The 25,401-nt window shown below is 67.0% G+C and overlaps 11 protein-coding genes across 11 annotated transcripts; 8 read left to right on the top strand and 3 right to left on the bottom strand.

Moving 5' to 3' along the window:
- Positions 1-76: 76 nt before the first annotated feature.
- RHOBADRAFT_64454 (uncharacterized protein) lies at positions 77-1,193 on the top strand (the record flags this gene model as incomplete). The annotated part of the gene is made up of 9 exons (XM_018418487.1): positions 77-116; positions 257-308; positions 372-421; positions 483-561; positions 658-668; positions 737-751; positions 860-867; positions 929-987; positions 1,059-1,193. Coding segments are annotated over 8 exons (304 nt in total), but the record flags the coding sequence as incomplete, so codon positions are not given.
- A 129-nt stretch (positions 1,194-1,322) lies between these two features.
- On the top strand, positions 1,323-2,811 carry RHOBADRAFT_51130 (uncharacterized protein; the record flags this gene model as incomplete). Its single annotated transcript, XM_018415671.1, has 3 exons — positions 1,323-1,654; positions 1,913-2,171; positions 2,255-2,811. 3 exons carry the CDS (start codon positions 1,323-1,325, stop codon positions 2,780-2,782), a joined length of 1,119 nt encoding a protein of 372 aa, XP_018274745.1. The 3' UTR covers positions 2,783-2,811.
- RHOBADRAFT_41238 (uncharacterized protein) lies at positions 2,810-4,135 on the bottom strand (the record flags this gene model as incomplete). Its single annotated transcript, XM_018413841.1, has 6 exons — positions 2,810-2,842; positions 2,906-3,124; positions 3,245-3,434; positions 3,525-3,562; positions 3,624-3,906; positions 3,972-4,135. 6 exons carry the CDS (start codon positions 4,133-4,135, stop codon positions 2,810-2,812), a joined length of 927 nt encoding a protein of 308 aa, XP_018274744.1.
- Positions 4,136-4,536: 401 nt separating this feature from the next.
- On the top strand, positions 4,537-5,579 carry RHOBADRAFT_51129 (uncharacterized protein). The gene is made up of 5 exons (XM_018415670.1): positions 4,537-4,576; positions 4,770-4,859; positions 4,923-5,015; positions 5,105-5,335; positions 5,467-5,579. The coding sequence occupies exons 2-5, from the start codon at positions 4,832-4,834 to the stop codon at positions 5,511-5,513; spliced, it is 399 nt and encodes a 132-aa protein (XP_018274743.1). The 5' UTR covers positions 4,537-4,576; positions 4,770-4,831; the 3' UTR covers positions 5,514-5,579.
- Positions 5,580-5,665: 86 nt separating this feature from the next.
- Positions 5,666-7,092, bottom strand: RHOBADRAFT_23775 (uncharacterized protein). Its single transcript, XM_018412611.1, has 6 exons — positions 7,042-7,092; positions 6,909-6,919; positions 6,717-6,806; positions 6,384-6,494; positions 6,142-6,271; positions 5,666-6,061 (listed from the first exon to the last, which is right to left on the bottom strand). Coding segments are annotated over exons 2-6 (348 nt in total). The 5' UTR covers positions 6,910-6,919; positions 7,042-7,092; the 3' UTR covers positions 5,666-6,045.
- A 1,676-nt stretch (positions 7,093-8,768) lies between these two features.
- RHOBADRAFT_41235 (uncharacterized protein) lies at positions 8,769-9,302 on the top strand (the record flags this gene model as incomplete). The annotated part of the gene is made up of 4 exons (XM_018413840.1): positions 8,769-8,789; positions 8,855-8,873; positions 9,043-9,107; positions 9,213-9,302. 4 exons carry the CDS (start codon positions 8,769-8,771, stop codon positions 9,300-9,302), a joined length of 195 nt encoding a protein of 64 aa, XP_018274741.1.
- Positions 9,303-10,223: 921 nt separating this feature from the next.
- On the top strand, positions 10,224-12,330 carry RHOBADRAFT_41234 (uncharacterized protein; the record flags this gene model as incomplete). The annotated part of the gene is made up of 6 exons (XM_018413839.1): positions 10,224-10,297; positions 10,372-10,847; positions 10,912-11,016; positions 11,080-11,203; positions 11,260-11,789; positions 11,867-12,330. The coding sequence occupies 6 exons, from the start codon at positions 10,224-10,226 to the stop codon at positions 12,328-12,330; spliced, it is 1,773 nt and encodes a 590-aa protein (XP_018274740.1).
- A 246-nt stretch (positions 12,331-12,576) lies between these two features.
- RHOBADRAFT_41233 (uncharacterized protein) lies at positions 12,577-13,675 on the bottom strand (the record flags this gene model as incomplete). The annotated part of the gene is made up of 4 exons (XM_018413838.1): positions 12,577-12,902; positions 12,989-13,225; positions 13,306-13,376; positions 13,440-13,675. The coding sequence occupies 4 exons, from the start codon at positions 13,673-13,675 to the stop codon at positions 12,577-12,579; spliced, it is 870 nt and encodes a 289-aa protein (XP_018274739.1).
- A 137-nt stretch (positions 13,676-13,812) lies between these two features.
- RHOBADRAFT_10414 (uncharacterized protein) lies at positions 13,813-15,944 on the top strand (the record flags this gene model as incomplete). The annotated part of the gene is made up of 9 exons (XM_018411987.1): positions 13,813-14,272; positions 14,442-14,584; positions 14,655-14,847; positions 14,928-14,963; positions 15,045-15,151; positions 15,222-15,321; positions 15,381-15,535; positions 15,612-15,748; positions 15,818-15,944. 9 exons carry the CDS (start codon positions 13,813-13,815, stop codon positions 15,942-15,944), a joined length of 1,458 nt encoding a protein of 485 aa, XP_018274738.1.
- Positions 15,945-18,049: 2,105 nt separating this feature from the next.
- Positions 18,050-20,407, top strand: RHOBADRAFT_41231 (uncharacterized protein; the record flags this gene model as incomplete). The annotated part of the gene is made up of 4 exons (XM_018413837.1): positions 18,050-18,099; positions 18,420-20,084; positions 20,175-20,218; positions 20,364-20,407. 4 exons carry the CDS (start codon positions 18,050-18,052, stop codon positions 20,405-20,407), a joined length of 1,803 nt encoding a protein of 600 aa, XP_018274737.1.
- A 1,960-nt stretch (positions 20,408-22,367) lies between these two features.
- On the top strand, positions 22,368-24,714 carry RHOBADRAFT_51123 (uncharacterized protein). The gene is made up of 11 exons (XM_018415669.1): positions 22,368-22,458; positions 22,541-22,648; positions 22,719-22,788; positions 22,958-23,043; positions 23,147-23,268; positions 23,343-23,570; positions 23,652-23,747; positions 23,838-24,076; positions 24,222-24,276; positions 24,383-24,440; positions 24,531-24,714. The coding sequence occupies exons 2-11, from the start codon at positions 22,600-22,602 to the stop codon at positions 24,686-24,688; spliced, it is 1,161 nt and encodes a 386-aa protein (XP_018274736.1). The 5' UTR covers positions 22,368-22,458; positions 22,541-22,599; the 3' UTR covers positions 24,689-24,714.
- The last annotated feature ends 687 nt before the right edge of the window (positions 24,715-25,401 follow it).

Raw genomic sequence — 25,401 nt, 5'->3', positions numbered from 1 at the left:
CGCGGAGCGTGAGAGCGTCGAGCTGGCCTGGAGCTGGAGCGCAACGACGTCCTCTGGCCTCGTCCACACGCTCCACCATGGTCAAGGGCGAGCCTGGTCACGGCAGCGAGGCAAAGGTGCGCCCACGACTGCCCCCTGCCCTTCTTCGCGGTCCGCATTGCTCACCCGCCCTCGTCCCCCTCGTCCCCCTTCGTCTCGATCAACCTCTGTCGCTCCCTCGCCGCCTCGCACACTCGCCGGTCGACCGTACGTGCAGCCCGACACGAGCAAGCACGAGCTCACGATCCAGTTTGGCGCCAACGAGGAGAGTGAGCCGTCTCGTTCCTCCCCTCGCTCAACTCTCGCCCGCCGCTGACAACTCGTTCTCGCAGGCCTCACCATCAAGGTCAAGGGCACCGTCCGCTTCCAGAAAGTGTACAAAGCGAGCCTCGCTCTTCTGCGCTCTCGAGACTGGGCACTGCTGACCCTGAATGCCCCCGCAGGCCGTCGCAGACCACCGCGGACGACCTGTCGACAGCGTCCGGCTCACGTTTGACGGCAAGCGCATCGACGTCAACGACAGTGCGTCCTCGTTCGCCTGGCGCGCAACCCTACTTCTGTCCGGACGCTCACATCCTCGCCTTCGCCCCGTCGCGCGCCCGACACTCGCGTCTGCAGCTCCTCAGGGGGTGCGTCCACCTTATCCTCGTCTCACGGGCTCTGCGTACTCGTCTCTGATTCACGTCTCCTCTCGCAGCTCGGCATGGAAGAGGTGAGCCCCTCTGGGTCTCCTGGTCGACGCTCGAGGTGTCGAGGCGCATTCCCTTCTCGCGCCTTTACTGACCATGCTCTGCCTCGTTCTCGCGGCGCACGTCCGCAGGAAGAGACGTACGTCGATTCGCTCTGGTGGACCACAGACTGGCGCTCACGCGTATTCTCGCGCGCGCAGCATCGACATGCACACGGAGCAAACCGGCGGCGGCCGACGACTTGCATGACCTCGCTTCGGTGAGTTCCTCTTTCTCCTCCTTCATCTCCTGGTCAACCACTGTCGGACTCTCATCGACACGCTCCTCCAGCAGATCCCGCCTCGCCAGATCGACCTGCGACCCTCCTTTGCCGACCGTTCCCTCTCTCCCCTCTGTGTTCTCGCCTGTTCTCCGATGTTTCGGGCTCTGTCGCTCTCGCACCTGCAACCTACTGTGTACTGCCTCGCATCGAGCGGCAGAGAGAGCGAGAGCTAGCACCCTGAATCGTCTCGTCGCGGTCGAGCCCAGGTGAAGCCGCTCTCGCTCGACCGGTTCACCTCGCTCCTCGAGCTTGCTGCGCTGCGCACACTCGACATGCCACCACCCAGCAAGCGCGCCCGCACGCGCTCTCCCTCGCCCACCCTCCCTCTCCACCTTCTCGCCTCGCTCCCCTCGGTCCACTCGCTCCCGCCGCCCTCGACCGACCCAGCACTCGCCCGCCTCCTGCCCAGCGTCGCACACGGCGTGCGCGCACACGAGGCGCGCCTGCTCGACCCGCACGAGTGGCGCGAGGTCCGCGAGGCCAACGTGCGGCGAGCTAATGAGGACGACTCGGAGGCGCGGCGTAACGGTCGCGAGCGAGGGCACAGGGGCGGCTTGGTGCGGTGGGCGGGCAGCACAGACGGTCACGAGGTGTGGACAGATCGGTGCGTCTTGCTCTCCCTGCCTTTCGGACTCTCTCTCGGTCGGAGGAGGCGGTGCTGGAGTTGCAACGACGGTGCACGGTCGTTCCGCGGTCCCGTTCGCGTGCGAAAGGCTGCGGGTCTGCTTCGAAGGCGCTCTCGAAGAGCTTGAGCTCCGGTTCGAGGTCCGGGCTGGCCCTCGTTGCCGTCACGGGTGCTTTCCGTCGCTTCCCCCATCTCCTGGCCGCCTTGCTGACTCGTCCCTCCCTCCCACACGGACAGCTACGACATCCTCCACCTCCTTCCGTCCTTTCCTCCCCCTCCTGCGCCCGATGCCGCCTCTTCCACCTCGCGCGGCTTCGACTCGCTCCCCTCGACGCACGAGGAGTCGTTCTACTTTACGCCGGCCGAGCGCACGGCGATCGAGCGCAAGACGCGGCGGCGGCAGCTCGAAGACGAGCGCGAGGCGCGCGTCAGGGCGGCGGCGCAGCGAGACGAGGAGGAGCGGGTCGCCGAGGAGAAGAGGCTCGCCGAGGAGACGGTGCGCTCCCCTTCCTCCTGCGCCTCTCTCTCCCCTTGCACCGAGCCCTGACTCTCTCTCCTTCGCCTCTCGCATTCTCGCAGACGTCCCAGCTCGCCCTCATGCACCGCCTGCACGCGACGCTCTCGTCGTCGCCCAACCCGGCCCTCCTCGAGATGCGCGTGCTCGCCAATCACGGCGCCGACGCGCGCTTTGCGTTCCTGCGCCCGGGCGCGCGAGGTGGGCGGTGGAGGGAGACGTGGGAGCGCATCAGGAGCGGCGAGCTGAGGGCCGAGGGCGAGGACGAGCGGGAGAAGCCGGTCGTCAAGCAGGAGGAAAAGGGCGGCGGCATGGCCGGGCTTGCGGCGTACGGCTCGAGCGACGAGGACGAGGGCGAGGGAGATGACGAGGCGACCCGGGCGGACGAGCAGGACGTGCAGTCGGTGCCCGCTTCTCCCCCCGAGGAGGAGCCCGGTGCGGGCCCGAGCGTCGTCGAGGAGGAGGAGTCGACGGAGCAGGAGCGGCGCAGGAGGCAGGAGCAGAAGGCCGAGAAGGCGCGAGCGTGGGCGCAGAAGCGGCGAGAGGCGAGGGAGGCGCAGGAGAACGAGGTCCAGAAGAAGACGAACGTCTGAGTTGCAACGACGACTCTCCTCTCTCAGCTAGAACGGGCATTCGGGAAGCTGCTTGATGCCCTCGAGCAGCGTCTCGATCACCTTCTCTCACCGCATGTTGCAGTCCTTGCAGTCAAAGTCGACGCCCGAGCCCGCGCCATCCTCGCCGCCGTCGTCGACGCCATAGTCGAGCTTGCGCAGCCGCTTCTTGCTCGTCGTCGTGAGCGCGTCGACGAGGTGCCCGTACGTCATGCCGCGACACGAGTGCTCGCAGTCGTACTCGGCGTCGAACGCGCGCAGGGCGTCGAGCGCGCGAGCGCGGAGCGCGGCGAGCGACGAGGTGCGCCGGAGAAGGTGCGAGAGCTGTGACGGCGCGCAAGAGCGGCATTCAGCACCTCAACTTCTATCTGCAGCACCCTCGCGTCTCCGAGAGTCGTGCGCAGAACCGAGAAAGGGAGAGATGGACGCAACCAGAAGCGTCACCTTGCCGAGCTCGCACCCCGTCTCCTCGACGCCCTGCACCAGCCCCTCCGCGATGACCGCCCCCGCCGCCGGATCGGCCGCACACCGCCTGCCCGCTGCATGCGCGACGTCGTGCTCGAGGCTCGGGAGCGAGAAGAGCTGCGAGAAGACAAAGGCTGGCGCGAGGAGGGCGGTCGAGAGATGCTGCTGCCTGCGAGACGGGCCAGGACAACTTGAGCTCGTCGCCGAAATGGCAGATGTGTCGGCTCTCGACAAGTGAAAGAGGACGGTCGCGACGCACGAGAGAGCGGCCTGCATCTGGTCGATTCCTCGCCAAACCTGCGGATGCGAGAGAGTCAGCTTCTCGCGTCGAACCGACAGAGAGTGCGAGTGGACGGACCGAGTACCGCTCGAGGGCGCGCATGAGCTCCCAGTCGCGAGGAAAGCTGAGAGGGCGGGCTTGTGCCGGGGCGGGCTCGAGGAAGTGGAGGAGGTACGACAGGGTGTCGGCCGACTCGTCGAGGTGGACCTCGGGCAGCTCTTGCACGACCGGCTTGGCACACCGCGCGTCGGGTAACGAGGTCGTTGAACCTTGCTGGACGACGGCGAGTGGCGGGAGGATGGTTTGCCAGGCGGATGAGCTCGCGAGGAGAAGGCGAGAGGAGAAGGGGAAGCGCTGCGAGCTGCGGGGTGCGACGGGTCAGCTTTGGCTAAGGATAGGCACACTCGAGAGAGAGAGTGGACGCACTCGCTGGAGACGAGCACGACGTCGTCGTCGTCGGCGACGCGGGCCCGTTTGCGGGCAAGCTCGGCGGAGGAGCTGAGGGCGGCGGCGGTGAGGGACGCCTGCCGCTTGAGGTGGGCCGAGGGCGGCTCGGCAGACTCGCGAGGGTCGCCTGGCTCGCTCGACATAGGCGGTGGAGCTCGGCGGTGGCTAGAGAGAGCGAGAGAGGGAGCGCGAGCGGGGGAGGAGGCTCGAGGGAGGAGCGTGCGCGCATAGCCTCACTCCGCATACAGCAGCACGGCCGCGCGGGTGGGAGAGTGGCTCTACGGAGGCCAGCGAGCAGCTCGGGCGGCCGCAAGGTCCCATGCAGAGCACGCGAGCCGAGGAGGAGCCCGAGTCGAGAGCCAGGTCGGCGAGACGAGCGGCAACAGCTCGTGAGCAGGCGCTTGCTAGTCGTGGTTGGCGCGGTTGAGCGCGTGGTACTGCAGGGCCCAACACAGGCAGCAGATGGGCCTGCGGGGTGTTGGTGACGGCGCGAGACGAGGCTCGCCTCCCCACTCGGCCACCATTCGCTCCGCCCACCACCGCCCACCTCGCCCAGGCGCCCTTTGCACACCTCCAGCACATTTGTACGTGTCCTCTCGCCCCGATCCCGCAACGCGCAGGCCGCCCGGTACTGGCCTCGTCGCGATCGAGCAACCCTGCCGCCGCGCGACGACGGCCGGGAGCAGGGCCGCCTGCTCTCGCAGCGCAGACGCGCAGAGCATGGGTCAACCGCCGCGCACAAGGACACCAGCTCTGACAGCTTGTCCCCACTCGCAGACACAGCCTCGCCAACCCTCGTCAACCCCGACCTCGCCTCCTCGACTCGGCTCGGCTCCACCATGACAGACTCGCGTGCAGGGCTCAAGAGTGTGTCCCACTGTCTCTCTCCCTCCTGAGCTGCGACGAGCGCTGACACCCTGCCTCCCACAGCCCTCATCACGCTCTCGTTCGTCCTGTCGCTCTCGTTCCTCCTCATCATCCTGTCGTGCGCCCTGTGGGGCAACTGGCTTCCTCTCCTCACCGGTGCGTCCTTTCTCAATCTTCCCGCACTTGTGCCCGCACTGACTTGGCCCTTGTCCTCCTCCCCCTCCCTACGCCGTCGCGACCCGCAGCCATCCTCTTCACCCTCGCGCCCCTGCCCAACTGGCTCTTCTCGCGCTGCGCCGGCGCCGACGACTTTAGCGCCGAGTACTCGTCGGGCCCGGTCGACTTTGGCCACTTTCTCACGAGCTGCTTCCTCGTGAGCGGCGTCGCGCTGCCGTACGTGCTCGCGCACGCAGAGGTCATCCACCAGGCCGCGGCGTGGATGAGCGCAGCGGGGGGCTTGATCGGCTACGCGACGAGTGCGTCCCTTCCTCTTACTCGTCGTCTCGACTGTGGTCGACTCGTCGGCCTCTCAGAGCGCGACGGGCCGACCTAAAGAGAGACCGACAGAGATGAGCCGGCAATCTGACCAGCCTCGCGCGCCTCGCAGTCATCACCTACTCGCACTTCTTTGCCATCCAGCTCGACGAGTTCTGAAACAGTGTAGGATGCGGGCCGGGCGAGGGAGCAAGGGCGTGCAACGTCGAGTCTATCTCACCTCTCTTTCTCTCGTTCTCTCGTTCTCTCTCGCCGCCCCGAGAGCTAGAGAACAGCAGCCTCTCGACTACGTGCGACGGACAAGAGACCTGGAGAGACTGCGACTCGGTGTTTACAGGGTCGAGGGATTGTACGAGAGGGAGAAGAAAGAGGGAAGGAGAGGAAAGGAAAGCTGCGGACCCGGCTCCTCGCCCAAACGCCTGACGACAACTCGCCGCGCTCGCCCGGTCTATGCGACCACTGCCCGCACGTACAGTCGACGATACGCGACGCCCACACGGGAAGCGCGCGGGCCGCAGCACGCAGGGTGACGGCGAAAGGCGAGGCGGAAGGCGAGGTCGAGCGAGAATGCGAGATGCGGCGGATGGCGATGAGGAACGGCGAGGGGATGATGACGGGGCGAGAGAAGGTCGAAGAAGGAGAGGAGAGGTGCTGAGAAAGGGAGGGAACGTCGGTCGAGGCGCGGGCGGGCTTAGAAACCGTGCATCCTGCGAGGCGGGAACGAGCGTGGGTGCCAGTCCTCCCGCAGCCGCAACGACCTCGAGAGGTGGGAGAGGCAGAGACGCACTTGATCGTGTCCTTCTCGATGCCCTCCTCGATGAGGATCTCCATGATCTTCTGACGCTGGTCGCCCTGGAGCTGGATGACCTTGCCCATCTCCTCGTGCTCGACGATCGAGCCGTTGCACGCAAACTCCTCTGCGAAAGGAGTAAGGAGGCGTGTCAGTCGCGATCTCCAGTAAGGACGCGCAAGACGACCGCGTGCATGGGCTGCCTTGCACGACGAGAGGAGAGGACGCAGACGACGCACTCTTGAACGCCTTCAGGAGCTTCTTGGGGTCATACTCGGCGGGAACGCCCTGCAGGGTCGTGATGGTCTTGCGGCCGTTGCGCTGCTGGATACGGATGTGGATGTGGTTGGCTGCAGGGCGAGGTCGAGGAGGTCAGCTCGAGTGCCCGGGTGAGGATTCCATCTCGCGCACAGCGGCGCGGCCGACTCTGCAGCACGTCTCGCAAGAGCTCTACTGGTCCATGTAACACGCCGCCCGAGCCGATACGCTGCCGCACGCGCCGGCCGCCACTGGAGCGCGACCTCCCGCTGCTGACCGCCGTCGAGAGGAGAGAGAGAGACCGAGAGACGCACTCTGGGGCTTGGCCTTGACCTCGACTTCGACCTCGTCCTCAGCGCCTTCGTCGGCAAAGGCGTCGTAGGGCTTGTTGAGGAGGGTGCTCACTATGTGCGGAGGAGGAGGCGGACGAGGGGGGAAGGGGGCAAAGACGGCTCGCTGGTCAGCTCTGCACGCCGCCGCCGGTACAAGAGAGGTAGTGGACGCACTAAAAGCGGGGCTGTGTGCGCACAGGGCGGTGCGGCGAGGGTCGAGGCGAGGCGAGGTGGGAGGTGAGGGAGATGTGAGCACGTCTGCCGCCTGGCTCGCGACAAAGAGAGGGCGGCGCGTGGCGGGACGTACAGGTGCTGGGCTTGCTGAAGGAGGGCGGAAGGGAGGGGGCAAGCGCGCGAGCAGCGGTGTGGGTGGAGAGCAGTCGACGCCTCTCGTCCTCCGCTCGTCGTTCCTCGTCGGTAAAATCAGAGACTCGTCGTCCATCGCCCTTTGCGGCGTCGGACTGCTGGGTCAGCCTCCGCAAAATCTACTTGAACGACTTGGTAGGGCAAATCCTGCAGCGCCAGCTCTACTTCAGCCGCGGCCCGCCGACTCGCTGAGAAGGTCCACCTCGTGTGGACGCACAGCTTCTCTGGCGAAGAGCGATCGTGATCTCTGAAGCTCCAGACCCTCGAGATCGAACGGGAGAGGGGCAAAGAGAAGCGCGACCGACGAGCGGCACACGGGAAACTCGCTCGAGCCTTTCGTTCGACAGCGGCGGTCGCCTTTCTCAGCGTTGGCGCGACCGCAGCGCTCGGTAGCTACATGAGCAAGGACGCTCGAGAACGCAGAAGACGGTCGAGGTCAAGCGCTGTCGGCTGCCCGCAACGAAAGAAGCACTTTCCAGGTTCGAGCGCGCAAAGCGCCGCATGCCGACACACGAGCAATGGCGTCGCCGTGACGTTCGCTGCTACCTCGTCTGCGTCGGTCAAGAGCCTTGCGCGGAGCAAAGGATGTAGGCAGGCGAAGCCCGACAGTGGCCACCTGCGAACGAAAGTCAGAAGTCGCTCCTCGCATCTCGACAAGGTGAAGGCCCGAGCGCGTCTCGCAGCTCGTACACCTTCTTCGTGACGAGCTCGCGCCGGCGAGCCTGGACCTGACGAAGCGCATGCCGTGCCAGGACCGAACCGCCCGCAGCGAGACGTCGTAGACCTGAGCGAGGAGCGGAAGCGGAAGTGCAAAGACGAACGACTTGTGCCCCTCCGACCTCGCTTGACTGACGCTCAGCTTGTGCACAACTCATTCCACAGCAGGATTGAGCGACAGCAGGCGAGCAGGCAGCTGCGTCGAGCAGGAGAGCGGACATTTCGAACAGGACCGGCCCGTGACGTGTCTGCGTCGTCGACGGCGCCGGTGAGCAAGAGGGCCGGCTCGCGAGCACGCACCGCCAGCAGCTCGTCAAGCAGTCGCTACGGAGGTCGGGGGAAGCGAGAGGGCTGGGACGAACGTCAAGGAGGAGGCGGGCGGAGGACGGTTTGCGCAGCGCACGAGCCTCCTCCGCGCAGTCCTCCTCAAGCGCGGCTCGTCAGGCATGTCTGCCTCCTCGTACGCGTACGGACGTACAAGAGCCCGCCGAGAGACGGGGCACCACAAGCCTCCTGTCGTCCTCTCTCGGCCTTGGGCGTGTGCACCTGGTCAGCCGCGGCTGCGGATGACGCGGTGCGTTCTTCCGGGACGTCGTTTTCACGCCAGAGCTTTGTTTGCCCGCGCACAAGAGCTCTGCGTCAAGCTTGTCCTCCTGCTCTTCACTCGCTCCAGCACTCGAAGCACCTGTACGTCCGCATCTCTCTCGACAAGGGACGACGAGAGTGACCTCGACCCGAGTTGACATTCGACCCTTCGTCCCCGCCCTCGCCGCCTCGCCTATCGCTCTCTCGTCCGGTTCCTTGCTCTCGCCCTGCCTTGGTGCGCCCATCTCCCTCCCTCCCTGATCTCCTCGCGAAGATCTCGCCCGCTGACCCACGTCTCGAGCAACAGTCCTCTCTCTTCCTCCTCAGCCTCAACCTTCACCGCCACCTCCTCGCCTCTCTGCAAACATGGGCGTCGTCTGCTCTGCTGTGCGTCCGGCTCCCCTTTCTAGCCAGGCGAGGAGCGTCGTACTGACTTGCTCCTGCGCAACCAGATCGCCAGCGTCTTCAGCGGTTCGTCGACCTCTCCACTCTCTCTACCTCGTTACACGGCGTCGTTCTCCTCCCCTTGCACAAGTCGACGAGCTGTACGCCCGACAGCGAACGGCTGTGCCGGTCGAGGCGGCGGGCCGCAGCGCGCAGGCGGACTTCGAGCTGACCTCTCTTCCTCCCTCCCTCGCAGCCATCGGCCGCGGCCTCATGGCCATCGTCAGCGCCATCGGCTCCGTCATCAACGCCATCATCGGCGTGCGTCCCGTCTCTCTCGGCTCGAGCGAGGATCCAGGCGGCGGCCTCGCTCGTCGTCTGCAGGTCTGACCGACGCACTGACCCTCTCTCTCTCGACGCACGCAGGGCATCACGTCGGTCTTTGTGGCCATCTTCTCGTGCCTCGGCGACGTCTTCTGCTGCCGCTGCGGAAGCCGCAGGCGAGGCGCTCGCTAGTCCAGCCTAAGCGAGCCCAACTGCCCTCCTCCTCTTCTCCTCGCCCTGTCTATACACACTTTGTCCTCGCCCCCTGTTTCCCCCTCACTCGCACACTTCTCTCGCAACACTCTAGCGATACCCCTTTCGGCACGGCCTTGGCCCGTAATGACGATCTCGTTTCGCCTCTTCCTCCTCGAGCGTCGGCGAGTACGAGAGCGAGCGGTCGAGAGAGCCATCCTGCGGCTCCTCTCGTGTCCGACAAGATATATGGCTCGTCCCGTCCGCTCCTCGAGCTCGAGAGGCTGGGAACTACGGCAGCGCACGAAATGCACGAGCGGAGAGCGAGCGAGCGAGGGAGCTGGCGGCCGTGCCCGCTAGACTGCAGCGCTGCATCCTGCGATCGAAGATCAGAAACCAACAAAATGGGAACGCGCGTCCTATTCTATTATTCCATGCTAATGTATTCGGGCAAAGGCCTGCTTTGAACACTCTAATTTTTTCAAAGTAAACGTCCTGGTTTGCAACGACATTCGAGACGTCGTCGAGTCGGTCGACCGCGAGAACAGGACAGATGCCTGGGCAGCAAGGTCGAGAAGGAGAGCAAGCCAGAGCCGGAGGAAGCCGAGCAGGAGCAGAAGCTCTCCTCGCTACTGCGCGCCGCAGAGCCGGGCAGCATGGAGCAAGGACCGTCTTGGGGACGGCCAGCGAGTCCAACAGCGGGCCTCGAAGCCCCGAGCGTGGGAGCGAGCCAGAGCTGATGAAGACTCGGATGGACATGGCGCCGCCCACTCGACGGCGAGGGGAGCGCGTGGCCGAGTGAGGGCACGTCCAGGGCTACTGGTGGCCAGTGCAAAGCAGATCGAGCTCGCCCAGCAGGGCCCCGAGCTGTCGAAGTGGAGTGGGAGAGTGCAACGTACAGCTCTCGCTCTCGCACTCGCCATGGACGCGAACGAGCCGACCCACTTCAACGTCCTGATCGCCGGGACTGGCCTGCACGAGTCTATCCTTGCGGCGTGCGTCCCCTCTCGCCCCCTTGCTCCTCGCCCTCGTCGAAGCTGACCCAGCACCGCCTCCTCCCTCGCAACAGCGCCCTGTCCAAGGCCGGCTACTCGGTCCTCCAGCTCGACAGCGCACCCTACTACGGCACCGAGCATGCCTCGCTCTCGCTCCTCGAGCTCGCCGACTGGGCCGCCGCCAACTCGGACGCCGACCCTTCGTCGTCGTCCCCACCCGACTCGCTTCGCCGCATCTCGCAGCGCTTCGCCCTGAGCTTGTACCCGGTCCTCCTCCGCGCCAAAGGTCCCGCCATCGACCTCCTCGTGCGCAGCAAAGTCGCGAGCTACCTCCAGTTCGGCCTCCTCGGCGGGATCGCCCTGTGGCAGAGCGACGGCGGCGGCGGCGGCGAGGGCACGGGCAAGGGCAAGGCGGTGCGCGTGCCGGCGAGCAAGGCCGACGTCTTCAACGACCCGACCCTGTCGCTCGTCGAGAAGCGCCGGTTGACCAAGCTCCTCCTGTTCGCCGCCGGCGACGACTCGCTCGAGCACGACAAGGTGCTTGCGGCAGGTGCGTCCCCTCTTTCTCTGCCCGGACCTCGGCGAGGCGCCACTGACGGCCTACTGTGGCGCAGATCCCGACACGAGCTTTGTCGACTACCTCAAGAAGGGCTTCTCGCTGTCGGGCACGGTCGCCTCGTCGCTCGCCTACGCCCTCGCTCTCTGTTCCTCGCCGACCGGTGCGTCACGCTCCCTTTTACTGCGCGCCACGCGCACGTATACTGACTCAGCCACCCGTACAGATGCCGCGTTGCCGGCGCTGCAACGCCTACGCGCCATGATCCAGAGCATGGGTCGCTACGGCCCGTCGCCGTACCTCGTCGGGCACTATGGCGGTGCGGGCGACCTCGTCGGCGGCTTCTCTCGGTGCGCACACAGTCTCTCAGTCCTGAGGACCGGCACTGAAGCCCTTCCTGCTGCAGCATCTGCGCCGTCTGGGGCGGCGGGCAGATCCTCGGTCGGCCGATCCTTCCACTCGACCCGTCCCCGACCGTCGGCCTGCCCGTACCCGCCTCGCAGCCGCCTTTCGCCGTTCACGACAAGCCGCCTCCGCCACCTGCGGCGTCGACCTCGGACGCCCCGAGCGACGAGACGCGCCCACTCGGGATCCCCGTCCAGCTCGAGGAGGGTCAAGAGCCGACCATGTTCACCGGCGACTGGGTCGTCACCTCCCCGCACCTCCTCTCGACCCTGGTCCCGGCTCACTCGTCCTCGATGGCCGACCCTGCCCCTTCCTCCGTCCCTCGCACCGCGCACCTCATCGCGCTTCTCCCCTCGCCCATCTCGTTCCCTCCCCCTCGACGACCAGAAGGCGCCACCGACGACGACGCCGACCTCGACGAGCCCGACTCGAAGCTCCTCGTGTTCCCGCCGGGCGCGTTCGACGAGCGTCTCGGGACGTGCTCGGCCTTGATGGTCGGATCGGGGACGATGAGTTGCCCCGAGGGCTACTGTGCGTCGACGATCTCTCTCTCTTCGGTGCTCTCCTCGTGTCGGACGTGCACTGATGAGCGTGGATGATCGGCTCAGACGTCTTGTACCTCGCCGCACCCGTCCTCTCGACGACCGACTCGCCCGCACCGACCGCTCGCGCCCTCCTCTCGCCCTACCTCGACGCCCCTCTCCTCTCCCCGACGCCTCTCGACGCCTCATCCGCCGAGCCCTCGCCGCCGACCCCGATCGAGCCGCTGTACAGCGTCGCCTACCTCTCGCCGACCCCGCCCGACTCGCCGCCGAGCACCGCCTCTCCCTCCGCCTCGACCACCTCTCCCTCGTCCTCCTCGCTCCCCGCCAACCTCCTCGTCACCTCCTCTCCGACGCCGGCCTCGACGGCTGCCGCCCTCGTCGACACGCTCGACGCGCTGCCACCCGCCGTCGAGTCGGCCTTCTGGACCATCGTCGGCTCGCGAGGGCGCGACGAGGGCGTCGAGTTCTTTGCGAGGGCGCCCGAGGGTGGGACGGGTGCGGGAGGCGAAGGAGACGAGGAGGACTGAGCTCGAGCGGGACGTGGACGTGGGGGTGAGGGGCGAGGAGCGAGAAGCGAGGAAGCGGGACGAGGAGGCTCGAGCGGACGAGAAGTAGAAGGGACAGCGAGATGCGGTGTATAATGCAGTGTGAGCTACTGGCTACAAGTGTGTGTGTTCTATGTGCCACGCCGAGACAAGACGCCCGTCAGGCCGAGAGAGATGAGACGAGGGCCGAGAAAGGCTCCTCCCTCCCCTCATCGCTCGGCCCTGGCTTTATGCCGCCCCGCCCTCGCCCTCGACGCCCTCGTACACCGGCCTCACAACAACGACGCTGTCCTGCCCAAACAGCTCGGTCCTGACGTGCTCGAGCCTCGGTGGCGCGCCCTGCCCCGCCTTGCGCGGCGCGACAGCGCTCACGCCGTCCTCGCCGACGAGGACGGGCGCGACGGTGACGATGACGAGGTCGACGATGCCGGGTGGCGGAGCGGCGAGGCACGACGCGATGATGCGCGCGCCGCCCTCGACCATGAGCGAGCGGCCGAGGAGGTGCGAGGCGTGCGGGTGCGAGAGGAGGGCCGAGAGCGGGAGGAGGCCGTGCTCTGCGCGGCGGGAGGCGAGGGAAGGAGTCAGGTTCGCGAGCTGCGAGAGGAGAGAGAGAGAGCGAGAAGAGGAAAGGCCGACGCACCGTCTGGCTCGAGAGGGATCAAGCGTGCACCGGCGCGTTCGAGGTCGGCCGCCCGCCTTCTCAAGTCCTCGTCCTCCTCGCTCGTCGCCGACAGCGCGCGGTGGACGATCGTGACGCCATGGCTGATGCCGCGCTGGGCGTTGACGAGGAGCTTGCAGGTTGGCGGGGTGCGTAGGGACGAGTCGAGGATGACGGGGCGAGGTTGCTGCGACAGGGGAAGGAGGGAGGGGAGTCGGGCTGTGGAACGAGAGGACAGGGTCAGCTCTCGGCAAGGACGGGTGCGAGAGCGAGGAGGACGAGACGAGAGGTGGACGGACCGGTCAATTGCGGGTCGTCGTTGAGGACGGTGCCGACGCCGACCAGGATCGAGTCGTGCAGTACTCGCAGGCTGTTTCAGTCGAGCGGACGTCAGTCTCAGGCAGCTCGTCAGGAGAGAGAGAGGGGAGCTCACTGATGAGTGAGGCGCATCGACTCGGGTCCGGAGAGCTGCAACTGGGTGCCGCCGGGGCCTGCGATCTTGCCGTCGAGGGACTGGGCATAGGTGAGGGTGACGAACGGCCTCGCAGGCCGCACAGGGGTCGACGGCGGCGTGGGGAGGTCGGAGAGATGAGGAGGGTAGACGGCGGCGAGAAGGGCGAGGGCCGGGACGGGAGGGCCGCCGGTTGGTCGAGGGTCGTTGAACTGCATGTAGGAGCGAGTCTAGCGCTGCTCAGGTGAACCTAGGGCTGTGTGTCGAGCAGGGAGGAAAGGGCGCCACTCGGCCGTCCTCTCTCCTCCTTGCTCTCCTGCTCCTCACTCGCTACCACCGCTTGCTGCTGCACACCATGGCTGCACTGTACGACCCGACCACGCAGAACAACGTCCAGGACCCGCACACGACCTTGACCACCATCTCGCCCGTCGACGGCTCGCCCCTCGTTACCCGCCCGTACCCGACCTCGACCGCCCAGCTCGACCACCACCTCGAGCAGGCGCACCATGCTCACCGTCAGTGGCGCAACGTCCCGCTCGCCGACCGCATCAAGCTCGTCACCGCCGCCGTCGACCACCTCGCCTCGCGCGCCCTCGACCTCGGCCCCGAACTGACGAGCCAGATGGGCAGGCCAAAGCGCTACACGGCCGCCGAGATTGCCACGTTCAAGGACCGCGCTCAGTGGCTCCTCGCCCACGCCGACAAGGCCCTCAAGGACGAGAACGTCGACGAGGGCAGGCCCGAGGGCTTCACCCGCATCATCCGCCGCACCCCGGTCGGCGTCTGCCTCCTCGTCGGCGCGTGGAACGTGCGTCGACTGGTCCTCTCTCGTCGAATCGAGCCGCCCTCCCGAGCCGAGCGCGCACTGACTCCCGCACCCCCCTTTTCCCGCAGTTCCCCTGTGCGTCCCTCCCCCTGTCCCCCTCCTCGTGGAACCCTTCGCCGTCCGTCTTACTGAATATGCCCCTCTCGACGATGCAGACATGATCACGGTCAACGCCCTCATCCCGGCCCTGCTCGCCGGCAACTCGGTCCTCCTCAAGCCGTCGCCGCAGACCCCTCTCGTCGCCGAGCGCATTCAGGAATCGTTCGAGGCGGCCGGCCTGCCCGCCAACCTCCTCCAGGTGCGCCCCTTCTCCCTCTTACTGCGACACGTCAGAGAGCGCGCCTGACTGACCCTCGTACCTCGAACAGACGCTCCACCTCACGCCGTCCCAGATGGACTACGTCGTCGGGCACCCGCTCGTGCCGTTCGTCTCGTTCACGGGCAGCGTCGCCAACGGCAAGCGTGTCGAGAAGACGGCCGCCGACGCGGCCGACAAGGGCCACGGGTTCAAGATGGTCGGCCTCGAGCTCGGCGGCAAGGACGCGGCGTACGTGAGGGAGGGTGCGTCTCGATCTCTCTGCTACGCGAGTCTCTCTGGAGCGTGGAGAACTGACGTTCGACCGTCCGCTCGAGTCGCATAGACTGCGACCCGGCCTACGCCGCCGAGAACATTGTCGGTGCGCCCCCTTTTCCCTCCTCCTCTTCTTCCTCGCCCACCGCCTTCGGGCGCTCGCTCATCACGCCTTTGTCGGTCGCAGATGGCGCCATGTTCAACTCGGGCCAGTCGTGCTGTGCCGTTGAGCGCGTCTACGTGCACGAGAGCGTCTACGACCGGTTCGTCGAGGAGGCGGTCAAGGTCGTCAAAGTGCGTCCTTCTTTCCCTCTTGCGCCTTCTTGAGTCTTCGAGCGCGTCACTGATCATCACGAGCGCGCAGGACTACAAGCTCGGCGACCCTCGCGACGAGGAAACGACGCTCGGGCCCGTCATCTCGCTCCGCTCGGCCGCCATGATTCGCGAGCACATCTCCGAAGCCGGTGCGTCCCCTCTCCCTCTCCAGAGGGCTCAAAACCGACTCTCTCCTGCGCGCACACAGTGTCCAAGGGCGCCAAGGCGCTCATCGACGAGTCGCTGTTCCCGCTCGCCAAGGAGGGCACGACGTACGTCGCGCCGCAGGTCCTCGTCGACGTCGACCACGGCATGAAGGTCATGAGCGATGAGACGTTCGGCCCCGTCATGGGCATCATGAAGGTGCGCCTCGACCGTCCTCTCGCTTCATCGTCGTCGTCGTCGGCCGAACTGACCTTGTCGAGCGCGCACGACGCAGGTCAAGGACGACGCTGAGGCGCTCAAGCTCATCAACGACTCGCCGTTCGGCTTGACGGCGTCGATCTGGACCAAGGACACGTCGGCGTACTACGAGCTCGTCGACGACGTCGACGCCGGGACCGTCTACATGAACCGGTCCGTCTCTCGCCCACTTTCCGCTCTCGGCGTCCTTGGCGGACCCTCCTGACGCTCTCGCGCTCGCAGCTGCGACTACCTCGAACCCGCATTGTGCTGGACCGGCTTCAAGGACAGCGGGCGCGGCATCTCGCTCTCTCGTTACGGCTTTGACGCCGTCACCAAGGCCAAGAGTCTGCACCTGCGCAACGTCTGAGCATCGACCGAGTACGACGAGCGCAACGAGTGCAATAGAGCCGTGCAGCAGCCTCATTCTCGGCGTCGAGAGCAGGTCCGAGCGAGTGCTGCTCTCGCGCTTCCCGGCCTTCGTCTCTCTCTCTCTCGCGGGACCGCTCTTCCCGGGACTGCTTCCCGCCGTCGACCATGACGTCGAGCCGCTCTGTAGCCGTGCGATGGCTTATCTGCTTCCCCGGGGCCTCGGTGCGCTGCCCTGGCGACTCGAGAGAAAGCGCGCTCAGCTCCTCCTCGTCCCTCGATCTCCTCGAGCACGTCACCTCGCAGCCCGGTCCATTCTTCGTCCCACCCGAGAGTCTTGCTCTCTCTCCCGAACAAGGGCCCTGAGTCGCGAAACGAGGAGCGGTTGCGCTGGCGCACTTTCCGGCCGAGTGCGCTCGACGACGAGGCCGAGGTGGGTTCGTCGCTCGTCGTCCAGTTGGTCGAGCGGATCTCTCGCTCGAACAACATGTCATCCGAAGCTCTGATACGGCGATCGAGCGCCTGCAGCTGCGCACCCCTCTCGAAGCTCGGGAGAGTGCCGTCGTCTGCTCGGGCGACTCGAGGCGACGTCAAGGGGCCGAGCGCGCTCGCCAAGGGGCAAGGCGCAAAGCGATAGTACGAGAGCCGGCGTCGCTCCCTTCTTCCTGTCGAGATTGGTCGTGACGGCAAGAGCGCTCGCGCGAATAAGCTAGCTCGTTTTGCGAGAAAGGCGGAGGCTCGAGCGGGGCTGGAGGTCGACCTTCGCAAGTTGCCAGGTCGCCTTCATGAGCGGCTTTGGACGACGGCGACGGCGTTCTTGCTCGCTCGCACAGCTCGACAGTACCTCTGTGCGACCTGCTGCGGCTCTGGCTGCCCGTGACAAGTCTCTGCGAAGCCTCTGAGCGCCTCTCGAAGCACCTCGCCAAGCAGCGACGCCGCGCACACGACCCACCGCCGCCCCCGCACGAGGTTCTCGACGAGATGAGACGCCGCGTGCGGCAAAGTGCAAGCTTCGGAGAGCGGAGAGGACGAGGTCGCGGTGGGTCTTCCCCTGCCGGACGAGGAAGGCGAGCCGACGTTCCACGCACGCGCGAGCGTCGTCGAGTGGGTCGCGCTCATTCTCCCTGGTGCGGGCGAGACGTCTTTACGTGCCGCAGCGTCAGTCGACGAACGAGAGCGCGCAGCTCGGCCGGCGAGAGCGGGACGAAGCGACGGACGCTCAGGCCGCAGCCGACGAGCCGTCGACTGCCGCCAAGCGCGGCAAGCTCCAGCGGTCAACCGCGGCAAAGAAGAGAGGGTGCGATCGACGCAGTGAGAGAGTGAGACTGGTAGCGGTAGCGGCAAAGCGGTCGACACACATGGTAGCGAGCGGACGCGGGCTCAAGGGCCGGCGCTGTGGGTGGCTCTCGCCCGCCGTGCGAGGAGGAGGCGAGTGCGAGCGGGCAAGGGAGTGGAAAGGAGTGGAAGAGCGGGCGACGATCACCTCGGTAGCCGGAAGTGTGGGAGGGCGACGTGCGAGCTGCGAGAGGGACGAGGGAGCGACGCGATAGACTGAGAGGGACGCTAAGACGAGCTGGTCCCTGACAGGGTCGGAGCGAGTGAGAGGGGGAACGCAGAGGCCGAAGGATGCGCAGTTAGCCCAGCGAAACGCGCGCCCGAGGGAAGCCCGAATCCGACGAGAGAGCAGCGGGCGGAGAGAGGGTGTCGTCGTCGCCAGTCGCCCAACCTCCCCCTCCCGACCCACTCGTACGAGGACAAGGTGCGTCCGCACAGTCTCACACCCTTCAGCCGCACACACCGGAGGCTGACCCCCTGTCCGTTCGTCCATCCGTCCGTCGCCGTCTCCTCTCCTCGTCCTCCCCGCGCCCGCCGCCGCCTCGCCTCGCCTCTCTCCCCTTGTCTCCCGCGCAGCCGTTCTCCCGCCAGGCTCGACCTCGTCCAGCACGTCGACCAGCACTTTCTGTCGCCGTCCCGACCCGCCTCGACGCCGCCTCGTCGCGCAGCACCGCCGAGCGACCCGCCGCCTCCGCCTCGCATTCATCCACCCCCCGGCCGCCACATTCGGCTCTCGAACAACACCTAGCGCCCGCCTGCTGCTCGCCCGCCATGCCCGCGCCCGTGCAGATTGCCCGGCGCGAGAGCCACTTCTCGCCAGAGTGCGTCCCCCTCCCTCCCTCCCTCTCGCTCCTCCCCGGGCGAGATCCCCGGTCCCGCTCCCCGTCGCGTACCCACGCGGCGCGGTGAGCGGCTCTGTGGACGAGCCTGCTCGACAGCCCACATCACGTCGACCTTGCGCGCCGTGCCAGCCGTGCTCGAGTCGGCGCGCCTCGACGAGGTGGCGGCCTCCCTCGGGCTTCCCGAGTCGACCGTATTCGACTTGCCGCGCTAGTCGCACGACGGCCTCACTCGACGACGTGCAGCGCCAGCGCCCCTCTCAGAGCACGACACTGACTGTCTGTCGGTGCCACGCCCGCAGCATGAGCATGCACTCGCCGCTCCTCCACCCGGCCCTGTCGACCTCGCTCAGCAGGTCGTTCGGCCTCAACTCGCCCTTCTCGCTCGCCGCCATGTCGACCTCGCTCAAGGACCTGTCGTCGTCGCCGGGCTTCTCGTCCATGGCCATGTCGCTCGGCCGCTCGTTCGAGGAGCGCCCCAAGATCGAGGCCCAGTTCTTCAAGAACTTTACGTGCTGCGGCCTCGACCTGCAGGACCTGCACGGCCTCCTCGAGCACTTTGAAGAGTGCCACGTCTCGTTCGACGACGAGGGCGACGCCGACGAGGACGGCGACATGGACGGCCTCGAGGTCGAGGGCGCCGAGAGCGAGGGCACCATCTCGGGTCCGCCGAGCCCGCGCCTGATCGGCCACGGCCCTCGCGGCTTCGAGCTCAAGAAGTCGGGCCTGTCGTCGTTCGAGACGCCCGACTCGCCCGCGACGGCCGCGCTCCACCTCGACTCGGGCATGGAGCTCGACATGGACATGGGCGAGGACGAGGCCAACTCGCCCGCGTCGTCGGCCGGCTCGTCGAGCGGCGGCCACCTCGCGTCGTCGTCGTCCAACGGCTACGCGGCGCAGCAGCCGCCGGCCATGTCGGCGTTCGAGAACCCGCTCCCGCTCCAGGGCAGCGCGAGCAAGCGCCGCTCGCCGTCCATCAACTCGCAGCACCCGCAACCGTCGACCCTCCCGCCCTCGATCATCGACTTTGGCGGCGCGCAGCACTCGCACGCGTCGTCGTCGCACGGCGGCACCACCCCGAACCTCGACGAGCCGCCCAATCCGGTCGACAACGGCCTCGGCTTCCTCCCCAACGGCACGGTCAACCCGGCGCAGGCGCTCGGTGCACCAGTCGGCAGCGGCGGCGGCGGCGGCGGCACTGGTGGGGGCGGATGGGGGGGGCTCGCGCCGAGCCTCGTGTTCCCGGGCACGCCGCACGGCTCGCCGCCGAACGAGGCGCAGGTCGTCATCCACGAGTCGCCGCAACCCGAGCTCGACGACGACGACGAGGACGAGGAGGAGCCCGAGTCGGACACGGACTCGGAGCCGGACGAGGACGACATGCCCATCCTTTCGCCCGGGTCGGGCTCGCTCGGCCTCCCCGCCACGCTCCGAGCGTCGCCCGTCCACAAGTCGTCGCACTCGCCCTCTCCCGGCCCGTCCTCGTCGCACCACCACAAGAGCGGCTCGTCGTCGTCGCACCACAAGCCCAAGAAGTCGTCGTCGACCTCGGCCGCCGCCGCCGCTGCCGCCCTCGCAGCCCTTCCTCCTCACCCAATCATCAACCCGCACGATCCAGCCACCATCTCGGCCCTCGCCAACACGACGCTCAAGGACCCGATCCAGACGGCGGCCGCCATTGCCGCGCTCGGCCCCAATTCCCTCGCCGCCCTCCCGACGGCGCTGCATCCTCTCGGCCAGGGCGTCCAGATCTCGCCGTCGGGCCGGCCTTACACGCCGCCGAGCGAGAAGCCGTTCAAGTGCAACGTGCCCGGGTGCGACAAGTCGTACAAGCAGCAGAACGGGCTCAAGTACCACCGCCTGCACGGCCACTGCGGCGCCAACGCGGCCAAGGACGGCATCGACCCGCGCAACGAGGGCAAGCCCTACGTGTGTCACGTCGCGAGCTGCGGCAAGCGGTACAAGAAGTGCGTCCACCTCTCCCCCTCTCGGTCGTCGTCGTCGTCGTCGAGGAGAGCCCGAGCCCTGACCTCGTCCCTCCCTCTCTCGCCTCGCAGCATGAACGGCCTGCGGTACCACTACCAGCACTCCGGCGCACACGGTGCGCTCGGCCTGCAGATGCTCGCGCAAGGGTGCCACCCGCCGCCGCAGTTCCCGCCGGGCCACAAGCGCGGCAACGGCAGCTCGAGCCACCAGCTCAGCCACAGCTACACGCCGGGCAGCGCGAGCTCGAGCCGCGCGAGCAGCCCCGCCGGGCATCATGCGCGGCATCGGGCGCGACTCGTACTGAGCGCGCACGCTCGTCGACGTCGTCGTCGACGCGCTCGGCGCCGAACCGGTCGCCGGGCGAGAAAGGGCGGCGGCTCGTCGCCGTCGCCTCCCTTTGCGGGTCTCGGCGCCTCTCGTCGAGTCGCCGTGCACCTCGCCTTCGTTCTTCATCCCGGCGAGCGCTGTCGCGCCGCCGTCGTCCCCCCCCACCTCTTGTTGTTGTCCTTCCCCTTCCCCTCCTCCCTTCCCTTCCCGCTTTGCCGTCCCTTCGTCTCTAGATTACCCTTCCTCCTGCGTGCCGTCTCTCTCTGTCTCCTAATCCTGTGCCTTCCCTCCCTTGTACCCTCCCCCTCCCGCTCGCGCCGGCCCTCCCCCTCCTCGCCTTGCCTTCTTTGTCACCGCCGCTCCCCTGCGCACGAGTCGCTCCCCTCTCTTTTCCCCGAGTGGCTCCCCTTCTTGCGTAGTCGGACCGGTGGACGGGCGCAGGGCGCAGCTCCTGGTGCGCGCGAGCCCGTGTTGCTGTCGAACAACCTCTTTGCCGCTTTTTCTCTCGTGCGCCTCGTCGAGAGTCGCTTTCTCAGAGGGTCGCAGAGAGAGCTCGAGAGCGTCGGACCCGATGTCGAGGCGAGCGCAGTGCGCCTGTTGAGCGAGTCGCCGCCCGAGGAGGAGGAGGAACGGGCGCGCCCTCATTACTATTCGGACTCAACTCTCGATTAGCATTCTTCGTAAGCTCGCCGCCCGGTTGACTTTGCTTGACTTGAATAGTAAATTTGGTTGACTTTGGCTTGCCGGCTCGATTGCTCTCGAGCGCTCGCTTCTCGCTCGTCGCCCGTCTCTCAGTGCATAGCGAGGAGCTCGCCCAGCGCGCGCATTCACCAGAAGCAGTTCGACGACGTGCTGGAAAAAGGTTCGACCGCGAGAAAGTCGTCGCGCGCGACCCGACGGTTCACCTCTCTCCTTCCTCCTCCCACCACTCGACTCGCACCTCAAGGCACCCGGCTCTCAGTGTGCGTCCCCTGTTCACTGCCCCTCGGACCCCTGGGACGTGAGGATAAAATGCTGGCACCCGTCCTACGGCCCTCGTCGGCGCTCGCCGGACCCTCGCCGCCGTGTCTTCGTTGTTTACTCAGCGCACGGTCGACGCGGGCCTGGCGGGCACTGGGAGGGCTGCCACCCTCCTTCACGCTATTTTGGAGGGTGTCTCTGCGGATGAAACGCTCGCGGCATGGGCTTAATACACCCGCCGCCTGATCCCTCTCGAGCCGCGCGCACGAGCATGACGACGACGACGAGCCCGAGCAGGACACTGACTCTCTCTTGCCCACCGTCAACAGGCTCAGCTCGCTCGAGGCGGTGGACCGGGACGCAGGGGCGGCTCCTTTGGGGCAGGGACGCTGAGTTAGGGGAGGGAGAGCAGGCTCGAGGAGGTCGCGAGGGGCGAGCAGGGCGAGGACGACGTGCAACGCGGTACTGTGACCCTCCTACGCGTGCTCCGGTCGTCGAGAGCGTGTGTTTCGGCAGGTTGGAGCCGAGCCGAGCACAGTAGAGCCGCGAACGAGCAGCGAACGAGGGCAAAGCGGGCGGCCGTCGTGACGAGAGGACAGAGGCTGGCCCAGCGATGTAGTAGCGACCACCCGACACGCTCAGGGCAGATGCTGACCAGCCCGTCTGGCCCGGCGAGGCGGTCGCGGGCGAGCAGAGGAGCAGGAAAGCGGTCGGCGAAGAGGACGAGGACGAGAAGGTGTCGGCGGCTGCCAGTGCGAGCAACGCACGTCGAGTGGCGCGAAGAAGGCCTCCTGCGTGGCTGCAGCAGTGGCTGGGCTCACGGCTAGCGAGAGGGAGAGCGCTAGAGTGAGAGAGAGAGTCGGCTCCACTTCCTTCGACCTCAACCTCGTCCCCGCACCGTCCTCGCGCGCAGTGAGTCCCAGGACCGCACCTACCGCGTCTAGGGAGCACACACTGACCATGTGACGCGCCCACAGCTCGCCCCACCTCGCCCGCCTCGTCCTCGTGCTCGCTCCTCCCCCGCGACCCCGAACACTCTCCCTCGCCTTGCACAACCTCTGCAGCCAGGTGCGCCCCACTCAAACCACTCTCGAAGCCTCATCACTGACCGTCGCCTTGCCCCCTCCCTCGCCCGTGGTTTCGCGCACAGCTCGTCGTCCCTCTCCTCCTCCGCCCTCTCGCTCCTCGTCCTCGTCCACCACCGCCAGCATGGACGCCATCGGCATCAGCAACCTCCCTAATCAGCGCCACAAGATCGGTCCGTCCCCTCCTCCTGCCCCTCCCGTGACGAGGGCCGCGCTGACCCCTCCTCGTCGACCACGCGACAGTCGCAAAGCGCGGCGGCCACTTTACCCTCATGGTCGTCGGCGAGAGCGGCCTCGGCAAGACGACCCTCATGTGCGTGCGAGCTTCCCTTGTGGTTGGCGATCGGCGCAGCGGCTTGAGGACGAGCGAGCTCCCCTGCACCGCCTCTCACCAAGGCGGCGCCGAGGAGCTGAGCCGTCGACGAACCCTTGCCACGCTCTGCAGCCCCTGCCACTGACACACCTTCTCTCGCCGCACACAGCAATACGCTCTTCTCGACCGAGCTCGCCGCCGTCAAGGACTACTCGCGCCGGTTCGCAAAGCAGATGGACAAGACGACCGAGATCGGTGGGTTGGCTCGCTTCCCTGCCCATGCGCCTTTCGGCCACTCAGTCGAGGATGAAGGGTGCTGTATGGGAGCGCCACGCTGACTCTCTCGACGCCCTCGCAGACATCGTCAAGGCAGAGCTCGAGGAGAAGCAGTTCAAGGTCAAGTTGACCGTCATCGACACGCCGGGCTTTGGCGACTACGTCAACAACCGCGACTCGTGGATCCCTATCGTCGACTTCATCGTGCGGCCCGCCTGTTTCCCTCATCGCCTCAACTCTCGAGAGACGACCTGACGAGCCTCTTCCCCCGTCGACAGGATGACCAGCACGAGTCGTTCATGCGCCAAGAGCAGCAGCCGCAGCGTGGCTCCAAGCTCGACCTGCGCGTTCACGCGTGCCTGTACTTCATCCGCCCGACCGGGCACGGCCTCAAGCCGCTCGACATCGAGGTCATGAAGCGCCTCGGCTCGCGCGTCAACCTCATCCCGATCGTCGCCAAGGCCGACACGCTCACGCCGACCGACCTCGCCGCGTTCAAGCAGAAGGTGCGTCCCTTCGACAAGCCCGTTCGGAGCGGCGCGGGAGCAGGAGAGCACGCGATTGACCTCTTCTCCACGCGCGCGCAGATTCGCGAGGTCATCTCGGCGCAGGGCATCCGGGTCTACAACCCGCCTGTCGAGACCGACGACGAGCAGTCTGCCGATCACGCTCGCCTCCTCTCTGTGCGTCCCTCGCTCCTCCCCCTCTCTCTCTCTCCTCCCGAGCGCGAGTTTGGCTCACCCTGTCTCGCCGCACGGCACCCTCGCGCACAGGCCGCGCTCCCCTTCTCGATCATCGGCTCGACGACCGAGGTCCAGACGGCCGACGGGCGCACGGTCAAGGGCCGCCAGTACCTGTGGGGCGTCGCCGAGGTCGAGAACGAGGAGCACTGCGACTTTAAGAAGCTCCGGAGCCTCTTGATCCGGACGCACATGCTCGACCTGATCCAGACGACCGAGGAGGGCCACTACGAGCAGTACCGGCAGGCGCAGATGGAGACGCGCAAGTTCGGGTGCGTCCCTCTTCCTCCCTCTCTCGTCGTCGGTGCGCGGACCCGTTCCTCGTGCGGGACGGCGCGCTCGAGGCGTGATTATCTCGAAGCGAGGTCCCCGAGTCGTTCGGGTCGTCCTGACCGTCGCCTCTCTCACTGCGCGCAGCGAGCCCAAGGTCAAGAAGGTCGAGAACCCCAAGTTCAAGGAGGAGGAGGAGGCGGTGCGTCCGGTTTCTCTTTCGCTCTCTCGAGGCGCACGTCCTAGCCCGACGTGCGTCGCCCTTGCCCTCAGGCGCCCTGACTGACCTCGTTTACCCCGTCGCGCAGCTCCGCAAGCGCTTCACCGAGCAGGTCAAGATGGAGGAGGCGCGGTTCCGCCAGTGGGGTGCGTCTCGCCGTTCTCCCTTCCTCTCTGAGGCGTGCGTCACGGACATCATGGCGACGGCGACCTGACGCCCTCGAGCCCTGTACACAGAGCAGCACCTGATTGCCGAGCGCGACCGCCTCAACAAGGACCTCGAGCAGGCGCACGGCCAGATCAAGCAGCTCGAGCTCGAGCTCGACCAGATCAGCGGCGGGCAGGGTATGGGCTACGGCAGTGCGGCGAGCCGGGGCACGGCGGGCCGTCGCTGAGCGCGCGACTGCGCCTGCGAGATCCGCTTTCGCTCGCCGCGGCGCTCGTCCCTCTCCTCCCCCCTTTCTCGATACCCCCTCTCGTCCTTCACGACCTCTCGTTCTCGTTCTGCAGTACCCTCTCTCCCTTATGCCAGCCATTGCCGTCGTCGTCGCCTTGCGCTCGTCGTCGCCGAGCGCGTGAGAGGTGGCCGAGAGCGTTCCTCTCGCCGCGCTTTCCGATAGGGCACAGTCCTGCTTGTGAGGTACTCGTTAGCAAGACCGTGTGCTCTACCGGGCCTCAAGAGAGAGAGAAGCGGCGGCCGTCGTCATCGTGGAGCGAGGCGGTGCCTGCTGCCCTTGCTCCCTCCTCTCTCGCGTCCACCACCTGCTGCGCTCGAGCTCGACGCGCCCACCTACTCGCACATCAGCCACCAGCACCTCCCACCACCTCGAGCCGCTCGCCCGTCGCACCCGGGCCCCCCCTCGCTCAACCGCCTCCTCTCGGCTGCCCGTCATGAGCAGCTACTCTGCCGCCACGCCGACGAGCCAGCCGTCGTTCGGCACCATGTCCGAGCCACCGACTACGCTCAAGCTCCTCGTCATCGGTGCGTCCCCTCTCCCTCTCTCTCTCTCGCCGTCGAGGAGCGTGCCTCGGAAGGTGGGTGCTCGCCGCGGGCCAGTCGCACAAGGGCCAGGGCTGCGTGGACGCGTGAGAGGGACATCCAAGAAGG

This window comes from Rhodotorula graminis (genome assembly GCF_001329695.1).
Source record: "Rhodotorula graminis WP1 unplaced genomic scaffold RHOBAscaffold_1, whole genome shotgun sequence".
NCBI lineage: Eukaryota > Fungi > Basidiomycota > Microbotryomycetes > Sporidiobolales > Sporidiobolaceae > Rhodotorula > Rhodotorula graminis.
This window is presented reverse-complemented; position numbering and strand designations above follow the sequence as displayed.